Source organism: Sorex fumeus, unplaced genomic scaffold (assembly GCF_029834395.1).
Source record: "Sorex fumeus unplaced genomic scaffold, SorFum_2.1 ptg000054l, whole genome shotgun sequence".
Lineage (NCBI taxonomy): Eukaryota > Metazoa > Chordata > Mammalia > Eulipotyphla > Soricidae > Sorex > Sorex fumeus.
The window spans coordinates 34047737-34069239 of NW_026606111.1; the positions used below are offsets into that span (position 1 = coordinate 34047737).

Here is a 21503-nt window from a genome sequence, read left to right on the forward strand (position 1 = left end):
AGTTTTACCTTTAAGCATGGTTTTCCCAGCTTTACACACAGGCCATCACTTGTCCTAGTGTAGTAACTCACAAATTCATTCAGTGTTGAAAAGGTTTTTCTCCGAGTAAGGTAAAAGGCCCCATCTTCCCGTCTTCTTATTCTGTAGTGTTTTACAGTCTCTGCATCTAAAACTAGAGCCCAAAACAAATCCTGTTAATAAACTTCTTGCCAAAGTCAAGCAGATTTCTTTTTTTTCTGGAGTTTCAGTGCATAAAAAACATATTCCCAAATTCCATTTATTTCTCAACATTTAGAAAAAAATTTAGAAAGTATGCAAAGGTCACTCACTGCTTTGTGTCATACATGCTTAGAACACACTCTAATTGAATCTATCATTCAAATAATACAAAATAATACTGTAAGTTTCAGAAATCATAGTATTCATAAGAAAAAAATCACAAAAGGTGTTTAGAAACAGTTCCACTCATCCTGTTATAGAAACCAGGAAGAATTTCTCCCACAAATCCTATAACAAGGACCTGCAATAAAATAAATGGTACCCTCAGTACTTTCCTACAATAATATAAGAAGTTTCACAGGCTATTCATTACACTGTGCTTTAATACAGGTTGATAACAGAATGTCTTAAAGCGGCTCAATATAAGCAATTCCACAGAGTGTAAAAACTATGCAATACTTACAAACACTTCCCAGCAGTGTTTCTTAATCCAATGGCAAATCCTGAAGCATTTAGAAAGAAAAACAATAGACTATACATCTCTTTAGTTTTTTTCTTTTTTTAAGCCAGATGAATTTAACATGTAGTTGGTATGCTGTTGCTTTTGACCTAACATTAATTGTTGTAACTTTTTCTGATAGTGATACCCCATTTTTCCTTAGAGAAATCATGCTCCTCTGAGGATATGTGCTATAAAGAGTACTGAAACCCCCCCAGAAAAAACACATTCAGAGTCATAGAGACAAAATTCCTTGCCTAGAAAGACAGAAGATAGGAAAAGTCTGGTACTATTATTATGTTGTTCTTTTACATTTTTTAACTGCTGGGAGTTTAGAATTGCTAGAAAAATATTGTTCTCAAGCAAAAGAGAGGTAGCCCAGTGTAAAAAAATTTGATTTTTTAAAAAAATAAAGATGCAGCCTAACCTATACAGTCAGCTAAGCCTAGCTCTTCAGCAGCAAGGCTTCATTTGCTTTGCTTAAACTAGCTTGAATTGATTTCGCATCTAAAGTTTTGACAAATATACTTCACACCCACTAGTTGGATTAGTAAAATTGAATAAGTACCCTATATAAAATTAACCAGGACTATAATAATATTTGTTAAATATAGCAACTTTAGCTTCAATAACTAGTCAGGATGGAACAATGTTCTCCTTCTAGGAAGGAAAACTAAGAAGCAGTCATTTCAGACCAAGTATGGAAGCATATTTAGGGTACAACAAAGGCCAGAAGAATATTTTCCTCAAAAAATAATTGACATTGAGGCCAGAGAGGATAGAACAGCAGGTAGGGGGCTTGCCTTGCGCTTATTCAACCCTGGTTTGATCCCTAGCATCCTATATGGTTCCGCAAGTCTGCCAGGAGTGATTCCTGAGTTCCTGAGTGCAGAGCCAAAAATAATCCCAGAGCATCTCTGGGCATGAACCAAAAAAGTTTTTTTAAATAATTAACATTTACCAATTTTACTTATAGCCAAAATAAAGACAATATTAAGTATTGGCAGAGATGTGAAATAGCTAGAACTCTTACACAGTTGATGAGAGTATAATTTTGACAATCATTTTGGAAAACTTCATGTAATGTACTAAAGGTGAACATGGTCATACATATGGTTACTCTTTTCAAATTACATAAACAAAAATGCACAATATATTCATAGGTAGGAGGAGTACATAAAGATTTGTTTGTATATTGAAAGGATTCAACTGTTGTGTGACCCTTTCACATGCAGAATATTGATTCTGGGAAATGTCTGTACTCTAAGAGGAATAGATGGTTTCAGTTCTATTTGTCTGGCGCAAATACATTTATAAATAGTTGGTGGTAGATACAGAAGTTGGCATTCTCTTAGGATTGAGAGCTTATTTTTACATTGTATCTGATGACAGAAAAGCATTTGTCTTACACTGCACAAAGGACTGCTACAAGAAGTCATCAAAAGCACTTTCAAAGTGTTATGTTCCCCACTCTTCACCTGCTGCCATATCTTTCAGAACAGCTCAAATAATTACAAAATCCAAGGCACTCCAAAACTTGGAGTTTCAAAGACAGAACTTTCAAAAATTAACCTTTTATTACATAAGGCTACATAAATAAAGGAAAACAGCAGAAAGTTAGAGATTCTACCTAAAAAGATATAAATATACTTAGAATTGCAAGTGAAAAGTATCAGTACAATTTGTGGTTTGGCATTTTATAGATCAGTAAATGGTTGATTGAGCAGACTTACATTTTTCATCAGGTTTCAGGCATCACCTAGACATAATCTTTTCCTACTATCTAATAATAATCTGTTCCAATATTGAGTAAAGTTGTATGATGATTGCGCAAAGGCTTGAAAGTCAAGAACTCATTGCCCTAATCTTATTCTGCCAGTACTTTGTATTTCGAATTTAGGCAAGGAACTTTATTTCAGTTTCCTTATCCAGAAGATAAGAAAAATAATCTTATCTATATATCTCCACAGGGACAATCTGAGTATCAATACTCTCAAAGGATGATAAATAATTTTGAATATACAATGTTTCAGTATATTGGAATATCAGTATTAACAAATAGGATTATCAACAAAAGGACTCTTCTCAAGCAAAATCTCCAATCTCTGAAAAATAATGACATGAGAACTACCAAACACAGTGAAGAAACTAATACTAATGATGTATGAGAAAATCGTACTTGTACATTTGTTTGGCTCTTCTTTAGAATGTCTTCTGTACTTTTAAAAACTCTAACTAAGGCTATCATAACTCCTGTCCCATTGCCTCAGAAATATGTTTAAGTATTTTACACCAGTAAATGAATAACATTAAATTGAGTTACATATTTCTTCTATTAGAACAGAATTAAAGATGCATATTTCGTTTATGTTGCATTTTGTTCTACAGCAAAATGGAGTCAGATTCTTGTATGAATAGTTTTGACAGAACATGTGACTGCTTTTAAATTATTATAAATTAAAATAATAAAATAAGTCATATGTGTAGAAGAATTTTATGTTCTTTACTGTTAATCCATTAAAAACAAAGAGAATAAAAACTATTTTGAAGCACTTAATTCAACTAATTGACCTCCAAGGGCACCTTTTACCCATTCATGTTACGTGTGTTGTGGACATTAGTCAGTGAGTTTAACTATTATGTCTATGTTTGACAATTCAAAAAGACATATTTTAAGAAGCTAACTGAAGACATATCTGATTGCTTATATGTCCTGAGGTCTCACGAGTAGGTTTGTAACTTGATCTTCTGATCAGCAGAAATGTAGTTATATTCCAAAATGATAAAAATAATTATTTACCCTCACACACAAAAAATAAACCATCTCTAACATATTATAGGGAAATTATGGGTCTGGGAATACATTTGTACATCTGGGAATACAGATACTTTGCACATTTTTATGACTAATTCCTGTGAAAATAAATCAGCCACTCTTATCAATGCCTGCTCCAAATTTTCCAGAATAGAATATCAGTTTTATTATTTATACATATATTTTAATAAGGTAGGAATCCAGTAATTAGAAATAGATAATTACAAAATTACATTATTTCCACATAATTTAATTCAAACTGTCTACCACCAATGCTTCACTGAAAATATTATTTTCAGTATCTCATACTGCAGAAGTAATCACTAAATAACAACTTGACTATGTTATCAGAATTCTGTAGAAAGTCTTTCACTGAATTACTATGTACTATGACAAGAGAACCTATGCATCTACTTTTCAAATCCAACCCTAATGAAATAATAGAAATATTTACATATATTTACTTAGTTACCATAATGCTTTGATCCAGAAGGATCTAATGCCTACATAAATTAGAAACTTATTCAGAATAAAATTTTAAATAAGTGGATAAAATAAATAGGAAAAATTGTAAAGGAAAGGATGATGACTCCAGAAATAAGAGTAATACATCTTGTGTAAGATATGCTTAGCTTCCATTCAATTTTGCTAGATTGGGGCCAAAGATCTGGTTCTCTATTGCTGGAAGCTAATAGTCATAAGGAAAGCACTTTCAGAGACATGGTACTTTAAAGTAAATATTAACAAACTATTGTTCAAACACACACTTACATATATAAACACATACATAAGCTCTCTGGTATTAAAATAAAGGGGAAAAATCTCACTTACATCCTCATAAAGAAAAGACAGCAAGACTAATAAGCTATATTATCATCAACATTTTTTTTCAGGTTCAAGCTTTTTATTATAAATATTAATCACTGTACTGTATTGAGATTAATAGCTCCAGATTCTGTTGAAATAAGAATGGACTGTTGAAAGTTATATTAAAAAGCTTCTTTGAGCAAATAATGTTACTTTTTTTTTCTTTTCAGATTCTATTTTACACGGTCCTCCGTTGTTCATCGATTTGCTCGAGCGGGCCCAGTAACGTCTCCATTGGAGACTTTGTTGTTACTGTGTTTGGCATATTGAATACATCACGGGTAGCTTGCCAGGCTCTGCCGTGCGGGCGAGATACTCTCGATAGCTTGCCGGGCTCTCCGAGAGGGGCGGAGGAATCGAACTCGGGTCGGCCATGTTGGCTGCGTGCAAGGCAAACGCCCTACAACTGTGCTATCGCTCCAGTCCAGATTCTATTTTATTTACTTATATTTTTAATTTTTATTAGTGGGACATCATGAGGTACAGTTGTAGACTTACAAATTTTTGTGCTTGGGTTTCAATTATACAATGATCAAATACCCATCCCTCCACCAGTGCCCATTTTCCACCACCACGGATCCCAGTATCCCTCCCATCCCCCATCCCCCATCCCACCCTTCCTTGTGGCAGGGCATTCCCTTTTGTTCTCTCTCTCTTATTGGGTGTTGTGGTTTGCAAAAAAGGCAATGGGTGACAATCATGTTTGGTCTATAGTCTATTTTCAGCATGCTTCTCCCATCCTGGGAGGATCCTCCCAACACCCTTTATTTGGTGTTCCCTTCTCTTTCTGGGCTCCCTTTTCCCCTAGCATGTGTGGCTGTCCTCCAAGGCATGGAGTAAAATTCCTGGTACTAATCTCGGCCATTCTTGGGTGTTAGTCTCCTATTTTGTTACTTTATGTTCCCCAGATGAATGAAATCTTTCTATATCATCAACATTCTTAACAGCAAATAAAACAACAAATTTAAAAGGACTGACTCTTAAAATGTGCATTAATATATGCCAATTTTCACCATGAAATTCAGCAAATTCCTATGTATGAGAATCTGAAAAACAGTTATCAAAAAAGCAATATATATAAGAAAGTTCACTGCAACATTTTATGGCACTAAATGCCTTTTAAATTATAATAAATCTGAAAATTGAGAGTTAAAAATACAACTATAAAATTATGTAATAATAAGGCAAAAATTCAAAATGCCTTAAGTGAAATGAGAAAATTAAAAGAATATTAGAATTAGAAACATGAGGGTTCTTCTGGCAGCTTCTAGTCCTAGGGCTTTTACTGTAAAAGGAACCCAGCTGAGGATCCTTGTGAAAACCATAATTGCAGAAGAGCCCATTGATTAAATTTGCCAATATAAAACTAGTTACATTAGATTGGCAAATTAGTGACTATTTTATTCCTTCTGATTTCCAAACCTAAGATAACAAATATAGTGACTTTAGAAGACACATATGTAATACTTCCAGTTTTCTTAGAAAGAAATTTTTTTAAAAAATTAAGTTAACTACCTAATATAATTTTACTCTAGACACTATTATGTTTGATACACTTTGGGAAAAAACCTCATGATCTCAATTATCTTTTGACTTACTGTTTAAAATCATAATTCATTTTCTTCCACAAGAAACACAAAGTATTTTCCTTTTTACTATATCTGCCATAAACCTGCTCAGTTAGACTGATTTCTAAACTGATAATTATCTCCCACTAAAAGTTCAGCAAGAACATTTCTCTATACCTTTTTATTGATTTTATCTCTCTTTTCTTTATTGTTATGCTTTATACAGTGTTACAGCATTTAAGTCAACTTCAAACCTTTTTTTAAGTAAATAAACACATACACAAATAAAATGTTACAGCAGTGAAAGAAAGAATCCCTAATGATATGAACTAGCCAGAAGTAGAATAGGTTTTTGCGCTCTCTGGCACTTATGTTCATGGAAATTCTAAGGGGAGCATCAAATTACAAGATCTCTGAGAATGAGTGCTACTAGACTAAGTATTTTATAAACAAAAGAGAACATCATGTATTAAGGCCAAATTATTAAAGATCATTTTAGTCTAAATCTCTCTTTTACTAGCTAAAAAAAAAAAAAAGCAAAACGCAGAGGTCCAGAATAAATTTTAAACTGTTTTCAGGACTGGAATCTAAATCTAACCATCTTGGGTGTCATGTGAATTACAGTAGAAACAGTAAAATAGAAACCTTACTTCCTGCTTTATGTATATGTTTTTATATAATGGTTTGTTCATTTTTTAGTAGAATATTTCAGGTCATAAAGATTTTAGGGTAGCTCTCTGCAAAGGTTTAGCAAGCCTTCTCCAAGATGAAAGAGAACTGCAAAGACCCTGAATTTCTTTTCTTCTCCTCCTCACCTAATTTCAGTAATTGGGAGACTGCTTAAATAACGTTAGCATCATAAACTGTAGTGAATGATAATTAAAATACTTAAAATCAATTCACATCTTCTTGTGAAAATGCAAAGAAAAAAACAAAAAAAAAAACTTTGCCTGTTTTAGCTAATTTATTTCTGCAACTGAATATTATCTCTTTTGTCTTTCAAACATTTAATTTTAGGCACTGTGATTTTATTTTAGGCACTGTGGTTTACAAAACTGTTATTGGTATGATTCCATGCATAAAACATCCCATCCCAACACACTCCAACAGAATGTCCCCTTCCCTCCACCACTTACCCAACCCCCATACTGGTAAGGTTCCTATTCAAGATCATGCTCAGTTTCTGTTGCATTTGGGCATGTTATTATTTTTTTTACTGAAATTATAGTCAATATACACAATGGAATACTATGTAGCTATAAGATGACATTTGCTTAGTATTATTCACTCCAGCTCTTGGCATAGTAGCTACAACATGAAATCAACCTAGGTCTCTTATCAACATATGAGTACATAATGAAGATAGATCATTGTATCACTGTATCACTGTCATCCCATTATTCATCAATTTGCTTGAGCGGGCACCAGTAAAATCTCCATTTGTCTCAGCCCTGAGACTTTAGCAGCCTGTCCTTACTCATCCTTCCCAACGGTGCCATACTGGAGTCTCTTTCAGGGTTAGGGGAATGATACCCATTATTGTTACTGTTTTTGGCATATCAAATACGCCACGGGGAGCGTGCCAGGCTCTGCAGTGCTGGAATGAAGATAGATAGATAGATAGATAGATAGATAGATAGATAGATAGATCAGAATAGTGAGGAAATCATGCAATTCACTGCAGTGTGGATGAAACGGCCAAGTACCATGTTAAGGAAAGTAAGTCAGAAGGAGAACAAATACTAAATAACCTCACTTATCTGTGAGATACAGATCAACAGGACAAGGGAATGAAAGGCGTCAAAGGGGGATATCTAGGTTCCCATGAACCTAGATTATAGAAATGCGAAGGTAGGGGGGAAAAAGATATTGGGGAGGAAGTAATAAGAGGCAGACAGGAGAAAAGGTAAGGTTCACAGGCACTTCTGTGGTAGAAAGTGTAATCTGTCTATTTACTGAACCACAAAGCCATTAACATACTAAGCATTAGAGCCAAACTACAAAAACCACATTTTAAAATATGCTTGACAGGAAACCAGGGTGCATTAGTGCAGGAAAGTTTACCTGGTGATATGACTGGTTCTAGAATTTAGTATGCCTGAAAAATCTACTATGAATAACTCTGCAAATCATGGTTAACTAATAGTATGTATACATACATACATACATATGTGTAAAAAAAATAAACTTAATTTAAATTATTTAATTTGCCCCTGGATACAGAGCAGATGAGTTCTGAGATTTAAAAACAAAGCAATGAGTTGTCGGGGCTCCTTCCCTGAATTGCGCGTCCAACTAGACCCCAGGGCAGCTGATTTTCATCCTTGATCTGCAGGAGACGGGAATTGAGGCACACCACGCAAATCCAAAGCTGCAGCATTCCGGGCACCCTCTGGTGATCTCATCAAGATACCCACCCGGTGTAGGGGCTCTTTCCAGGCAGCCTCAAGTTATTCTCCACCCACCCTCCAACTATATCTCATAAGAAACATAAGTTACCCTCTTAGTTGGAACTTTTACTAGGTTAGGAACTTTTACTAGGTTAGCTTAACCACCAGAAACACAGTAGTCAATAACTCATTAAACCCACCTCAATTAATACTGCATCATAAGCAGAATAGTAACAGTGAGCATGAAGGGCTAAACCACACAGATCACAATGGTAAAGCAACAACATAGAAGCCCACCAAACTTACTTATCGAAGAGGCTAGCCCAGAAGACCCCAACAGCAATGAAGTGCTAGGCAACCACTCTGACACGGAACTTAGAAGGGAACTACTGAGGATGTAGGGAGCTAAAAGAAACAAAGGAAAGCAATACCAATAAAATACAAGAGGATTTGAAGGTAGAAATATGAAAAATGCAAACAAAACTACAAACATAAATGTCAGACCTGAGAAACCTGGTAGGAGAATTGAAAAACTCCGTGGAAGGCCTCTGCAGCAGAGTGAAAGATGCTGAGGACAGAATCAGTGAGCTCAAAGGTGAAGTCCAGAGACTTCCAGAAAAGAACAGAAAAATGGAAAAAGACTCATAATCCGGGAATAAATGGCAAGAGAAAATCGTGATGAAGCCAAGATGGGTAACATAAGAATTATTGGAGTCCCAGAGGGACAGGAAGAAAAGCCTAATGAAGAATAAACTATCAAAGACATCATTGCTACGATGTTCCCAGAGCTGAAGAAAACATGCAAACACATTCAGCAGGCCTGAAGGCTACCAGCTAGTAGAAATTCGAATAAAACTACTGCAAGACACATCCCGATCAAAATGACCAAAACCTTAGATAGAGGCAAAATTATGAAAGCAGCAAGATCAAAGAAACAAATGGCTATAAAGGAGCAAGATTCACAGCAAATTTGTCTGATGAAACCCTCATGGCCCGAAAACAGTGGAGAGATATAGAGAAAAAAACCCAATAAAATAAATGCCTCCCCAAGAATACTTTACCTGAGTTAGACTCATTCATAAGAGAAGAAACAACACACAATTTCACAGACAGACAACAGCTCAGGAACTTCATAGACTCAAAACCCTGGTGGTCACAAGAACAACTAAATGGGCTACTTTAAGACAAAACAGGCCCCTCACATACACCAAATTTCAGCAGAAAAATAGGACAAAACCCCATAACAATAATCTCTCTCGATGTCAATAGGCTAAACGCACCGATTAAAGACAGGGTGGCAGGATGGATTAGAAACGTGAACCCAACATTCTGCTGCCTGCAAGAAACACATCTTAATTTTTTTTTTCATTTCATCATCCTGTTATTCGTCGATTGCTTCGAGCAGGCCCCAGTAACGTCTCTTTCATCCTAGCCCTGAGATTATATTCAAGGCTCTTTAGGAGAATGAGACCCATCATTGTTACTGGTATTTGGCATATTTGGTATGCCACGGGGAGTTTGCCAGACTCTGCCCTGTGGGCAGGCTACATTCGATAGCCTGCAAGTTTGTCCAAAGTAGGAATGAGATAATAAGATGTCATAAAAAGATGTCCTGATAAGATGTAGCGTGGCCGCGAATGCGGCTGCGCGGTTCCGGGAGCTGGATTTTATAGTCTCTGAGTCTTGGCCGTTGATGGGATTACACGGCGCCAGGGGGCCAGGTGGTGGGTGTGACCCCCGCCTACTGGAATTTGGAGGATCTGGTTGGAAGATGCTCGACTCCAATCCGAGTAGGCTTGGAGATCTCGGCCCCGGAACCCGCGTGGCTTTGTCCCTCTGCCAGTACCTTCATGTGTGCGGAGAGTGGTCTCAGCAAGGTGGTGGCTGGTCCTGGAGGTCTTCGGCTACCGGAGCCCTAGTCGGGGCGGGGAGGAAAGCTCAACCCGCTCCCCTCCAAGGGGCCTCGGCGAGGAACAGCCAGGCGCGGGGGCAGAAGACTGCACTGTTCTCGTCCGGGAGCTGGATTTTATAGTCTCTGAGTCTTGGCCGTTGATGGGATTACACGGCGCCAGGGGGCCAGGTGGTGGGTGTGACCCCCGTCTACTGGAATTTGGAGGATCTGGGTGGAAGATGCTCCACTCCAATCCGAGTAGGATTGGAGAAACACATCTTAATAGTCAGAGAAAACACAGGCTCAAAGTCAAAGGCTGAAAAACAATCCTACAGGCAAACAACTCCCATAAAAAAGCTGGGGTAGCCATCCTACCCCACATTTATTTCAGACTGTAAAAACAAGAGGCAGTGAAGGTCAATTCTTATTGATCAAGGGATCTGTACAACAGGAAGAACTTACAACACTAAATGTATATGAACCTAACAAGGGATCACCAAAGTACTTAAAACAACTACTCAGAGACTTGAAGAAAGACATCAAGAGCAACACAATACTAGTGGGAGACTTTAGCACCGCTTTAAGATTGTCAAAATGGCAATACTTCCCAAAGCATTGTACAAATTCAATGCAATCGCTATAAGGATACCCATGATATTCTTCAAAGAAATGGAGCAAACACTCGAAAATTCATATGGAAAAATAAGCCCCCACGAATTGCTAAAGAAATTCTTGGGAAAAAGAAAATGGGAAGAATCAACCTCCCTAACTTCAAACTCTACTACAAAACAGTAATAATTAAAACAGCATGGTACTGGAACAAAGGCAGAGCTGCAGACCAATGGAACAAGGTTGAATATGCTGACATCTCCCCTCAAACATATGATCATCTGATCTTTGATAAAGGAGCAAGAAATGTGAAGTGGAGTGAGGAAAGCCTCTTTAACACATTGTGCTGGCAAAACTGGATGGCTACATGCAAAAAAAATGGGCTCAGATCTCTGCCTAACACCGTGTACAAAAGTAAGATCAAAATGGATTAAAGACCTCATCATCAGACCGGAATCCGTAAGGTACATTGAAGACAAAGTTGGCAAAACCCTCCATGACATTAAAGCTAGTGGTATCTTCAAAGATGTCACGCTACTGGCCGAGCAAGTGAAAACAGAGATAGACAAATGGGACTATCTTAAACTAAGAAGCTTCTGCACCTCAAAAGAAACAATGACCAAAATACAAAGATAGTCTACAGAATGGGAAAGGATATTCGCCCAATACACATCCGACAAGGGGTTGATATCAAGGATATATAAAGTACTGGTTGAACTCCACAAGAAGAAAACATCCAACCCCATCAAAAAAATGGGGCAATGAAATGAACAGAAACTTTCTCAAAGAAGAAATCAAATGGCAGAAAAGCACATGAGAAAATGTTCTACATCATTAATCATCAGGGAGATGCAGATCAAAACCACAATGAGATACCATCTCACACCTCAGAGACTGGCCCACATCCAAAAGAACAAAAGCAACCAGTGCTGGTGCAAATGTGGCGAGAAAGAGACCCTCCTTCACTGTTGGTGGGAATGCCGACTGTTCAGCCCTTTTGGAAAACAGTATGGACGATTCTCAAAAAATTAGAAATTGAGCTCCCATTTGACCCAGCAATACCACTCCTGGGAATATATGCCAGAGAGGCAAAAAAGTATAGTCGAAGTGATATCTGCACTTGTTTGTTCATTGCAGCACTCTTTACAATAGCCAGAATCTGGAAAAAAACTGAGTGCCCGAGAACAAATGACTGGCTAAAGAAACTGTGGTACATATACATAATGGAGTACTATGTAGATGTTAGAAAAGATGAAGTCATGAAATTTACATACAAGTAGTACTACATGGGAAGTATCATGATAAGCGAAATGAGTCAGAAAGAGAGGGATAGACATAGAAAGATTGCATTCATCTGGGGAACATAAAGTAACAAAACAGGAGACTAACACCCAAGAATAGCTGAGATTAGTACCAGGAGGTTTACTCCATGACTTAGAGGCCAGCCACACATGCTAGGGAAAAACGCAGCTCAGATAGAGAAGAGAGCACCAAATAAAGGGTGTTGGGAGGATCCTCCCAGGATGGAAGAAGCATGCTGAAAGTAGACTATAGACCAAACATGATTGCCACTCAATGCCTCTTTTGCAAACCACAGCACCCTAAAGGACAGAGAGAACAAAAGGTAATGCCCTGCCAGAAAAGCAGGGTGGGATGGGGGCTTGGGGGGTGGGAGGGATACTGGATCCATTGTGGTAGAAAATTCACACTAGTGGAGTGATGGGTATTTGATCATTGTATAATTGAAATCCAAGCACAAAAAATTTGTAAGTCTACAACTGTACCACAAGGTGTTTCACTAATAAAAATTAAAAAAAAAAAAAAGATTGAGTTAGTAAAGAGTAGTAACAGGAATAGATGTTAAAGAAATAGAATGTCAAAAAGTACTGAAAGAAATGATTTCATTCTTGGGGCTGGAGCGATAGTACAGCAGGTAGGGCGTTTGCTTGCATGCAACTGACTCGGGTTCGATTCCCAGCACCCCATATGGTCCCCTGAGCACCAGGAGTGATTCCTGAGTGCAGAGCCAGGAGTAACCCCTGTGCATAACCTGGTGTGACCCAAAAAGCAAAAAAAAAGAAAAAAAAGAAATGCTTCCATTCTATATATCACTTTTACATGATGGCCTGCAAAATCTTTTCCATTAGTTAGATGGGAAATGATTTTTGCCAGCAATGCTGGCAAAAATTTTTTGCACTAGCTTGATTGCGACATATTTGAGACTGTATTTTCTGAAACAAGTTGACCACAGTTATGTTCACAGAAAAAAGAAGAGAGTTGACCAATAGCCAGGATCTTCTTAGTTGCCTCTGGATGATTTGCGACCACAGAACGAGGGTGGAAAATACTCCCAAAGAAAATTTAAAAAAAAAAGAAAAGAAAGAGAAAAACAAGACAATGAGATGTTGAAGTTCACACTCTAAATGCCAGTGCCAACTGTCATTCTCTTACCAGATAGCAAATATTTTAAGGCAGCTCTCACAAGGCATTTCTCACAGCTTTGGAAGCAAGTAAAATTGCCACAATTGGTGGTGTTGGGATGGGATGTGTATGCAGTGCCAGGGACCATGCATATGCTCTAGTACTTACGACACATCCCTGGTACCTCTTAAGAGATATGTAAGTTGAATATTCTCTCTTTAAAACGTTTTATCCTGTTTCTACATTCGGGCCTCTGCCTCCCTCCATCTGTTTCTTTAGTGGGTCTTGCAGCGGTAGGGCGTTTGCCTTGCACGCAGCCAACATGGCCGACCCGAGTTTGATTCCTCTGCCCCTCTCGGAGAGCCCGGCAAGCTACGGAGAGTATCTCGCCTGCATGGCAGAGCCTGGCAAGCTACCCGTGACGTATTCGATATGCCAAACACAGTAACAACAAAGTCTCCAATGGAGATGTTACTGGGCCCGCTCGAGCAAATCGATGAACAACGGGAGGACAGTGACAGTGACAGTGATTTAAAACATCAAATAATCTCTCACATCTCTGGCACTGTATTGTAGATGATCTGCTTCCAGCAACTGTAAGGTAAATGTGAAGACTCACAGTATTTCTGCAGTACTGTCTAGGTAAAAAGCGCTGTCCTCCTGAAACTCAGACAGAAACACTTACGAATTGGGGGTTCCCCTCCATTCCTCTCTCTCTTCCTTACTTCTCAGCTCTGATTGATGAGATCTGCACTTCCACCCTCACAACCTAGTGGGTTGTTCCTGCAGTGTCTCTCCTAGAATGTTGCAGCAAGCTTATAAATTATCTGCAGTGTTTCCCAGTCTCCAGGATCAGTTTGTCTTCCACAGAGGAAATAACCAGAGTAAATAGCATAAATCTGAATTGCTATTCTCCTTCCTAAAGCTCTGCAGTTGTTTAGAATGGTCTTGATAGTTTGCTAATGCCTCAGCAAAATTCTCTCCTACACTCTAACCTCAAGGTGTAAAACCTTATCTGTAGTTCTCTGAATGCACCGTGTTTCTTTCAGTTTCAGTGCATTAGCAGAAATTAAGTACAACCACAATCCCATTTTGCTTACATATTATATACAAATCTGTTGCTTCAAGACCCATCTCAGCATCTTCTTATCTATTACATTTTCTAATTCAAGCAAGCAAGAAAGTTCACTTGGTCTTTAGTTTCCCACTGTCTATCAATTCCTGCTATTAAACTCCTTCCATAGTATTGGTCCTTCCATAATATTGGTCCAATTTACATGTCCCTTTCTAACTCGACTTGGGCCTTTGGATGGTACTGACTTGAACTAGTGAGCCCATCTCTCTTGACTCCTTCCATGGTCTCCAATGGATAGAATATCCTTTCTTATCCCAATGGCTAGATGTGGCCATGTGATTGCTTTGAGGCATTGGCAAACACAAGTTACAGCACATATTAACAGAAGCTTTACATAATATAACTCAGTTTCCTGGGCATTCCTCTCATCCCTGATAGCAGTTCTATTACTGTAACTGGTACATGTGCTATATCAAATAAAATACCAAAACAAACAAAATAGAATGCTGGTTGTCACAGATTTCAAAAAGACAGGAATAAAACCAGTGTCTTCCTTCTACCCTATATAGCAATTATAGTTTCTCAATCGCTTTATGCCATGGATACCAAGCTAGGATCATGGGATAAACTCTCTAAGTGTTTGTTGTTACACTGATTTGAATACTGATGACAAAAGACAATATTTTTTATTATTTCTTGTGTCAGCAGTTTTCTAAGCACTTTTCATGTATTAATTTATCTAATCCAAACACCACCAGGAAGGAGTAGATCCCGTTTAACCTCCATTTACAAAAAAGAAAACTGAAGCATAAAAAGACTCAGTGATTTGCCCCAAGCCTCACTATTTAGAAGGAAGATCCCAAGTCCATACAATCAGACAACAAACCTGCAATGTCACAAATAGGAGAATTCTATTAATTCTCTGATGACTTCATCATCCCAACCAAGATTCTTCTAGCACAAATTTCTGTTTCCAGACTCCAAGTTCCCAATCTGAGAGAGAAGTCCTCATTTCTATTTCAATCCATCTTTATTCTGCATAGAAAATTAAGCTGTTTATTATCTGTCTATTCAAGCTTTCTTTCATTTACATATTTCCTGTTGTACTTCAGATGATTATTTGCTGACAAATCAACAGAATTATATAATATACACGTTCTATTTAGTTAGCATCTCTCCATCACCACCAATGTATCCTTGGCAGTATGTATCCTTCTCCAGAACATATTCTTCTCCAGAACAAAGAGTATCTTATTTGCCTTTGTTGTCCAACCCTCTAAATACTAACTGCACTTATTAGGCACAAACATGTATTTTGTTAATTAATTTGTAATTAATCAGAAGAACTTTAAGATCTGGATCATCTGTTTGTTCAGTATTGTACATATCTGAGATTACAGAAAACAAAGTTCACTAAAGGTACAAGAAAATAGGAAATCTAATTCTTGTGGATTTTTTCCCCTTCCTTTATGATTTTGTGTCTCCATATTTTATATTTAGGAAAACTTTTAAAAGCATCTTCACAGCTCTACAGAGAGAATGTAAAGGAAGTCCCTGCCTGGTTGCAACAAATAGGAAAATAAATTTAGTTCCTGTCACATAAGCTTTTAAGACAACAGAATACTTTCTCATATTGTGCTTCCTGTGCCAAAGTTTTCAATAACTTAATGCAAGTCACATTTCTTAAATACATTAGTAATGACTTCATGATTGATGAGATGTTGATAAATGGATGCAAGGTAGCAAAAATGCATATTTTGGAATACTTCAAAATTCAGATTACTGATTTGTCAAATTTTATCTCATGAACACATTTGTCTAACTATCATAACAAAGAAACTGGTTTCTGAATCATTTTTAAAATGATTTAAAACCTTAATAAATGTTTGATATTCATAAAGTAAAATTACTAGCAGTTCTATGTGTTATTTAGCTATAGATATTTTTATATAGTAAACTTGTTTTCAACAAAAATCAGAGTGTTCTACTTCCTATAAAAAGGCATGAAAGCTGAAAACAAAGTTAACAACAAAAAATAAATCCTCTGGAGCGATAGCACAGTGGATAGGGCATTTGCTTGCATGCAACTGACTCGGGTTCGATTCCCAGCACCCCATATGGTCCCCTGAGCACCGCTTCGGGTAGTTCCTAGTGCAGAGCCAGGAGCAACCTCTAAGCATCGCTGCATGTGACCCAAAAAGCAAAACAACAACAACAACAAAAAAAACAAAAAAATAACCTCCTGTATCTTATTTCCATAAAAGTATGTTTTTTCTTAAAATTCCACAACAGTGAGCACAGGTTAAATTTAAGCCCACCAAGATTGCAGCTGTATGTACTGTATGTACAATAGAAGCCTGAATAGTGTCTTAGTGTTCAAATAAAGGTATATAAACAGAATTTAATACTGTAAAGGATACCTATGTTTGTATAAATATTAAATAAAACTACATAGGTTAGATTTTTAATTATTTCCATAGAAAATTTTTTCCACTTAAGAAAAGAAATTGCTTAAGCAGCTAATTTGAATGAAGAAAAAATGGTTATAAAAAAAGTGGGATAAACTTCCTTGTAGTAAACTGCTACTAAGATTAATAAAAATAGTCTTTAAGAACTTAAAGCCTCCCAATATATTTAAATTTTATTTTTTATATAAAAATTAGCAAACGGGCTGGAGAGATAGCACAGCAGGTAGGGCGTTTGCCTTGCATGCCTCTGACCCGGGTTCGATTCCCAGCATCCCATATGGTCCCCTGAGCACCACAGGAGTAACTCCAGAGTGCAGAGCCAGGAATAACCCCTGTGCATTGCCAGGTGTGACCCAAAAAGAAAAAAAAATTAGCAAACAGCTGGAGAGATAGCACAGGACTTGAAACACTTGCCATAAGGTGCTGGAGCACTAGTACAGCAGATAGGACACTTATTTTGCAGGCATCCAAACTGGATTTGATCCCCAGCATTCTTCCAAGCACCGCCAGGAGTAATTTATGAGCACACAGCCAGGAGTAAGCTCTTAGCATTGCCAGGTGTGGCCCCCAAATCAAAAAGTAAAAGGAAATGGCAGAAAAATGTTAGGCTCGCTACAGGGGTGTGGGGGGAAAAGACAGTTAGGATAGAGAAAGGACCAGTATGACAATAACAAAGATGATCACTTTGGACAGGAGCTGAATGTTTGAACTAGATAAAAGGATATACCTAATAACCTTCCAGTATCTGTATTACAAACCATAATGCCCAAAAGGAGGGAGAGAGAAGAGAGAGAGAGCAAACGAGTGTGTGTCATAGAGGCATGGGTGGGGGGAGAGGGGACAAGTAGGAGGAAAACTGGAGACATTAGTGGTGGGAAATACACACTGGTGAAGGGACAGGTGTTGGAACACTGTATAACTGAAACTCAATCATGAACAACTTTGTAACCATGTACTAACCATGATTTAATTAAAAGATAAATAAATTAAAACAAACAAACAAAATACTTGTCTTGCATCCCACCAAGTCCAATTTGAATCCCTGGCACTACAAATGATATTCTAAACACTGCTGGGAGCACTCATGTGCACATAGTCCCTGAGCCCAGCCAGGTGTGGCCCAAACCCACCCCCCAAAAAATTGTAGAAGAAAAATTAGTATCATACTATTGAAACAATTACAGTTCTGCTTTTAAAAAAGAAAATCTATGTCTGAGGTATAGTACAGTGGATAGGGTGCTTGTATTCCATGGTTCAGTCTCTGTTACTGCATATGGTCTCCCAAGCATTACGCAAGGAATCACAAATGATTCCTGAGCATGAATCCAGGAGTAAGCCCTGAGCGTGACTGAGTGTGGCCCCAAAATAAAAAATAAAATAAAAATATAAGCAAAAATTAAGAAGTAATTTAAAAATTTAAAAAATAACAAAAATATTGTTTATACTTAGTTTTTGCACTCAATAGCATGAAAAATTCTAAAGTTAGCTTGCTATTTTTTCCTAGTTGCAGAATATTTTTGTCTATCCTAATATTTGAAAAAATTGATCTAGATATAGATCTTTTCCTTCCCTCTTTCTTGGAACACTACAAAAGTTTTTTAATCTACAAGTACAGATGGGGATCTTTCATTGTTCAGAAAAGTTTTCTCCTATTACATATACAATTGCTGGCTTCTTTCATTTTTTCTAATAAATTCTATGTCTGTAGCTTCTTGCTATTACACACTTTCACCTACTTTCTTCTCTCTACAAATAGCATCTCATTTTCTCTTTCTGTCCTTAAAGTCATAACTTCACTATTGAAATATATCTCTTCTACTGTCTTTTCATAATTCTTTTTAAACCCAATTTCATAGCCTTGTGCTTTCTTATTTTTGTCATTTCAAATCAAATGCTTTCAAACTTTTACTTTTACTGCGTTAGTAAGTATGTCTCAAAAATATTAGTCCATCTCCGGGGGACCTACCACCAGTCCGTCAGCTCCTCCCCTCCAGGTGGGTCGGGGGCATCCAGCCGGGAAGTGCTCCTGCCCCCCAAGCCGCGCCTCAGATTCCCGCCTGAAGCCCAGTGGAGAAAGTGCCCGTCCATCTCCGGGGGACCGACCACCAGTCCGTCGGCTCCTCCCCTCCAGGTGGGTCGGGGGCATCCAGCCGGGAAGTGCTCCTGCCCCCCCAGCCGCGCCTCAGATTCCCGCCTGAAGCCCAGTGGGGAAAGTGCCCGTCCATCTCCGGGGGACCGACCACCAGTCCGTCAGCTCCTCCCCTCCAGTTCCAACAAAGACCTGTTTGAAAACAGCTGTATAAGCTCATTTCCAAATAGCACCTCCTCCAAAAGTTTCATTTAATGTCTGTTATAAAACAAAGAATAACGCCTGACTGAGAAGAACATCAAACTCAGAAACGTAGAAGGGTGCCTACCATGGACAAAAAGTAAAGTAAGTAAAGGCCCTCCCGTTGATCGTCGATTTGCTCGAGCGGGCCCAGTAACGTCTCCATTGGAGACTTTGTTGTTACTGTGTCTGGCATATCGAATACTCTCGGTAGCTTGCCAGGCTCTCCGAGAGGGGCGGAGGAATCGAACTCGGGTCGGCCATGTTGGCCGCTTGTAAGGCGAACGCCCTACCCGCTGTGCTATCGCTCCAGCCCATGGACAAAAATTTATCCATAATCCCTTCCCACTATAAGAGGGAATAGTACGGACGGAACCGAGGCCCATTGTTTGGCAACAAAACTGAACGGCTCCTGGCAGTCTCTCCTCATTCAACCAGGTACAGCCTGCCCCACCGCTTGAGACTCCCCCAGGGAATGCGCAGCTAGCTTGATCCCCTAGAATTTCCGGTTTTCTCCCTTGATCTGCACGGGTCGGGAACTGAGGCAACATCAGATCCCGTGGCAACAAAGCTGAAGGGATCCGGGAACTCTCTCCTCACTCAACCAGAATAGTAACAGTGAAGGTGAAGGACTAAAGCACACTGGTCACAATGGTAAAGCAACGCAAAAGCCCACCAAACTTTCTTATTGAAGAGGCTAGCCCAGAAGACACCAACAGTATTGTAGTATTAGACAACCTGTCTGACAAGGAATTCAGAAGGGAGCTACTTAGGATGCTTACAGAACTAAAAGAAACAATGGAAAGCAATGCCAATAAAAGACAAGAGGATTTGAAGGCAGAAATGAGAAAAATGCAATCGGAAATGTCGGACCTGAAAACCCTGGTAGGCGAATTGAAAACCTCAGTGGAAGGCCTCAGAAGCAGAGTAACAGCTGCTGAGAACAGAATCAGTGAGCTTGAAGATGAAGTTCAGAGACTCGCCAGAAAAGAGCAGAAAATGGAAAAGAGACTCACAGTTCGGGAACAGATGGCAAGAGAAGATCGTGATGAAGCCAAGAGGGGTAACATAGGAATTATTGGAGTCCCAGAGGGACAGGAAGAAAAGCCTGATGAAGAAGAAACTGTCAAAGACATCATTGCTACAACATTTCCAGAGCTGAAGAAAACTTGTGACCACATTCAGGAGGCCCGAAGGGTACCAGCTAGAAGAAATCCGAACAAAAACACCCCGACACATCCTGATCAAAATGACCAAAACTTTAGACAGAGACAAAATTCTGAAAGCAGCAAGATCGAAGAAAGAAATCTCTTAAAAAGGAGCATCCTTAAAATTCACAGCTGATTTTTCTGATGAAACCCTCAGGGCCTGAAAACAGTGGTGGGACATAGTGAAAAAACTCAATGAAATAAATGCCTCTCCAAAAATACTTTACCCAGCGAGACTCTCATTCATAATAGAAGGAACGACACACAGTTTCACAGACAAACAACAGCTCAGGAACTTCATAGACTCAAGACCATGATTACAAGTACAACTAAATGGGCTACTTTAAGACAGGACAGGCCCCTCAAATACACCTAATTTCAACAGAACAATGGGACAAAATCCCATAACAATAATCTCTCTCAATGTCAATGGGCTAAACGCACCAATTAAAAGACACAGAGTGGCAGGATGGATTAGAAAATTGAACCCAACTTTCTGCTGCCTGCAAGAAACACACCTTAATAGTCAAAGCAAACACAGACTCAGAGTCAAAGGCTGGAAAACAATCCTACAGGCAAACAGCTCTCATAAAAAAAGCTGGGGTAGCCACCTTAATATCAGACCACATCGATTTCAGAGTGAAGAAGGTCATAAGAGACAGTGAAGGCCATTTCTTAGTGATCAAAGGATCTGTACAACAGGAAGAACTTACAATAATAAATGTATATGCACCTAATGAGAGACCAGCAAAGTACATAGATTTGGAAAAAGACATCAATAGCAACACAATACTAGTGGGAGACTTCAACACCGCTTTGTCACCTCTGGATAGATCAACCAGACTCAAACTTAGCAAGGACATACTTAATCTGAGGGAAACAATGGAAGAAAGGGACTTAGTAGATATATACAGGACACTTCATCCTCAAAAGGCTGAATACACATTCTTCTCAAGCGTACATGGAACATTCTCCAAGATAGACCACATGCTGAGCAACAAAACATACCTCCATAAAATTAAGAAGATAGAGATTGTATCAACAATCTTGTCAGACCACAATGCGCTTAAATTAGAAGTAAATCACACACAAAAACAGAAAACTAAATCAAACACCTGGAAATTAAACAGTGCGCTATTGAACA

General features: G+C 38.4%; 1 protein-coding gene across 1 annotated transcript in view; it reads right to left on the reverse strand.

Moving 5' to 3' along the window:
• Positions 1-21503, reverse strand: part of FRK (fyn related Src family tyrosine kinase) — a 112685-nt gene that overhangs the window by 21400 nt on the left and 69782 nt on the right. The window contains exon 3 of the mRNA XM_056125460.1: positions 9-172. Coding sequence (XP_055981435.1) covers positions 9-172 — 164 coding nt within the window. The remainder of the gene's footprint in view (positions 1-8; positions 173-21503) is intronic.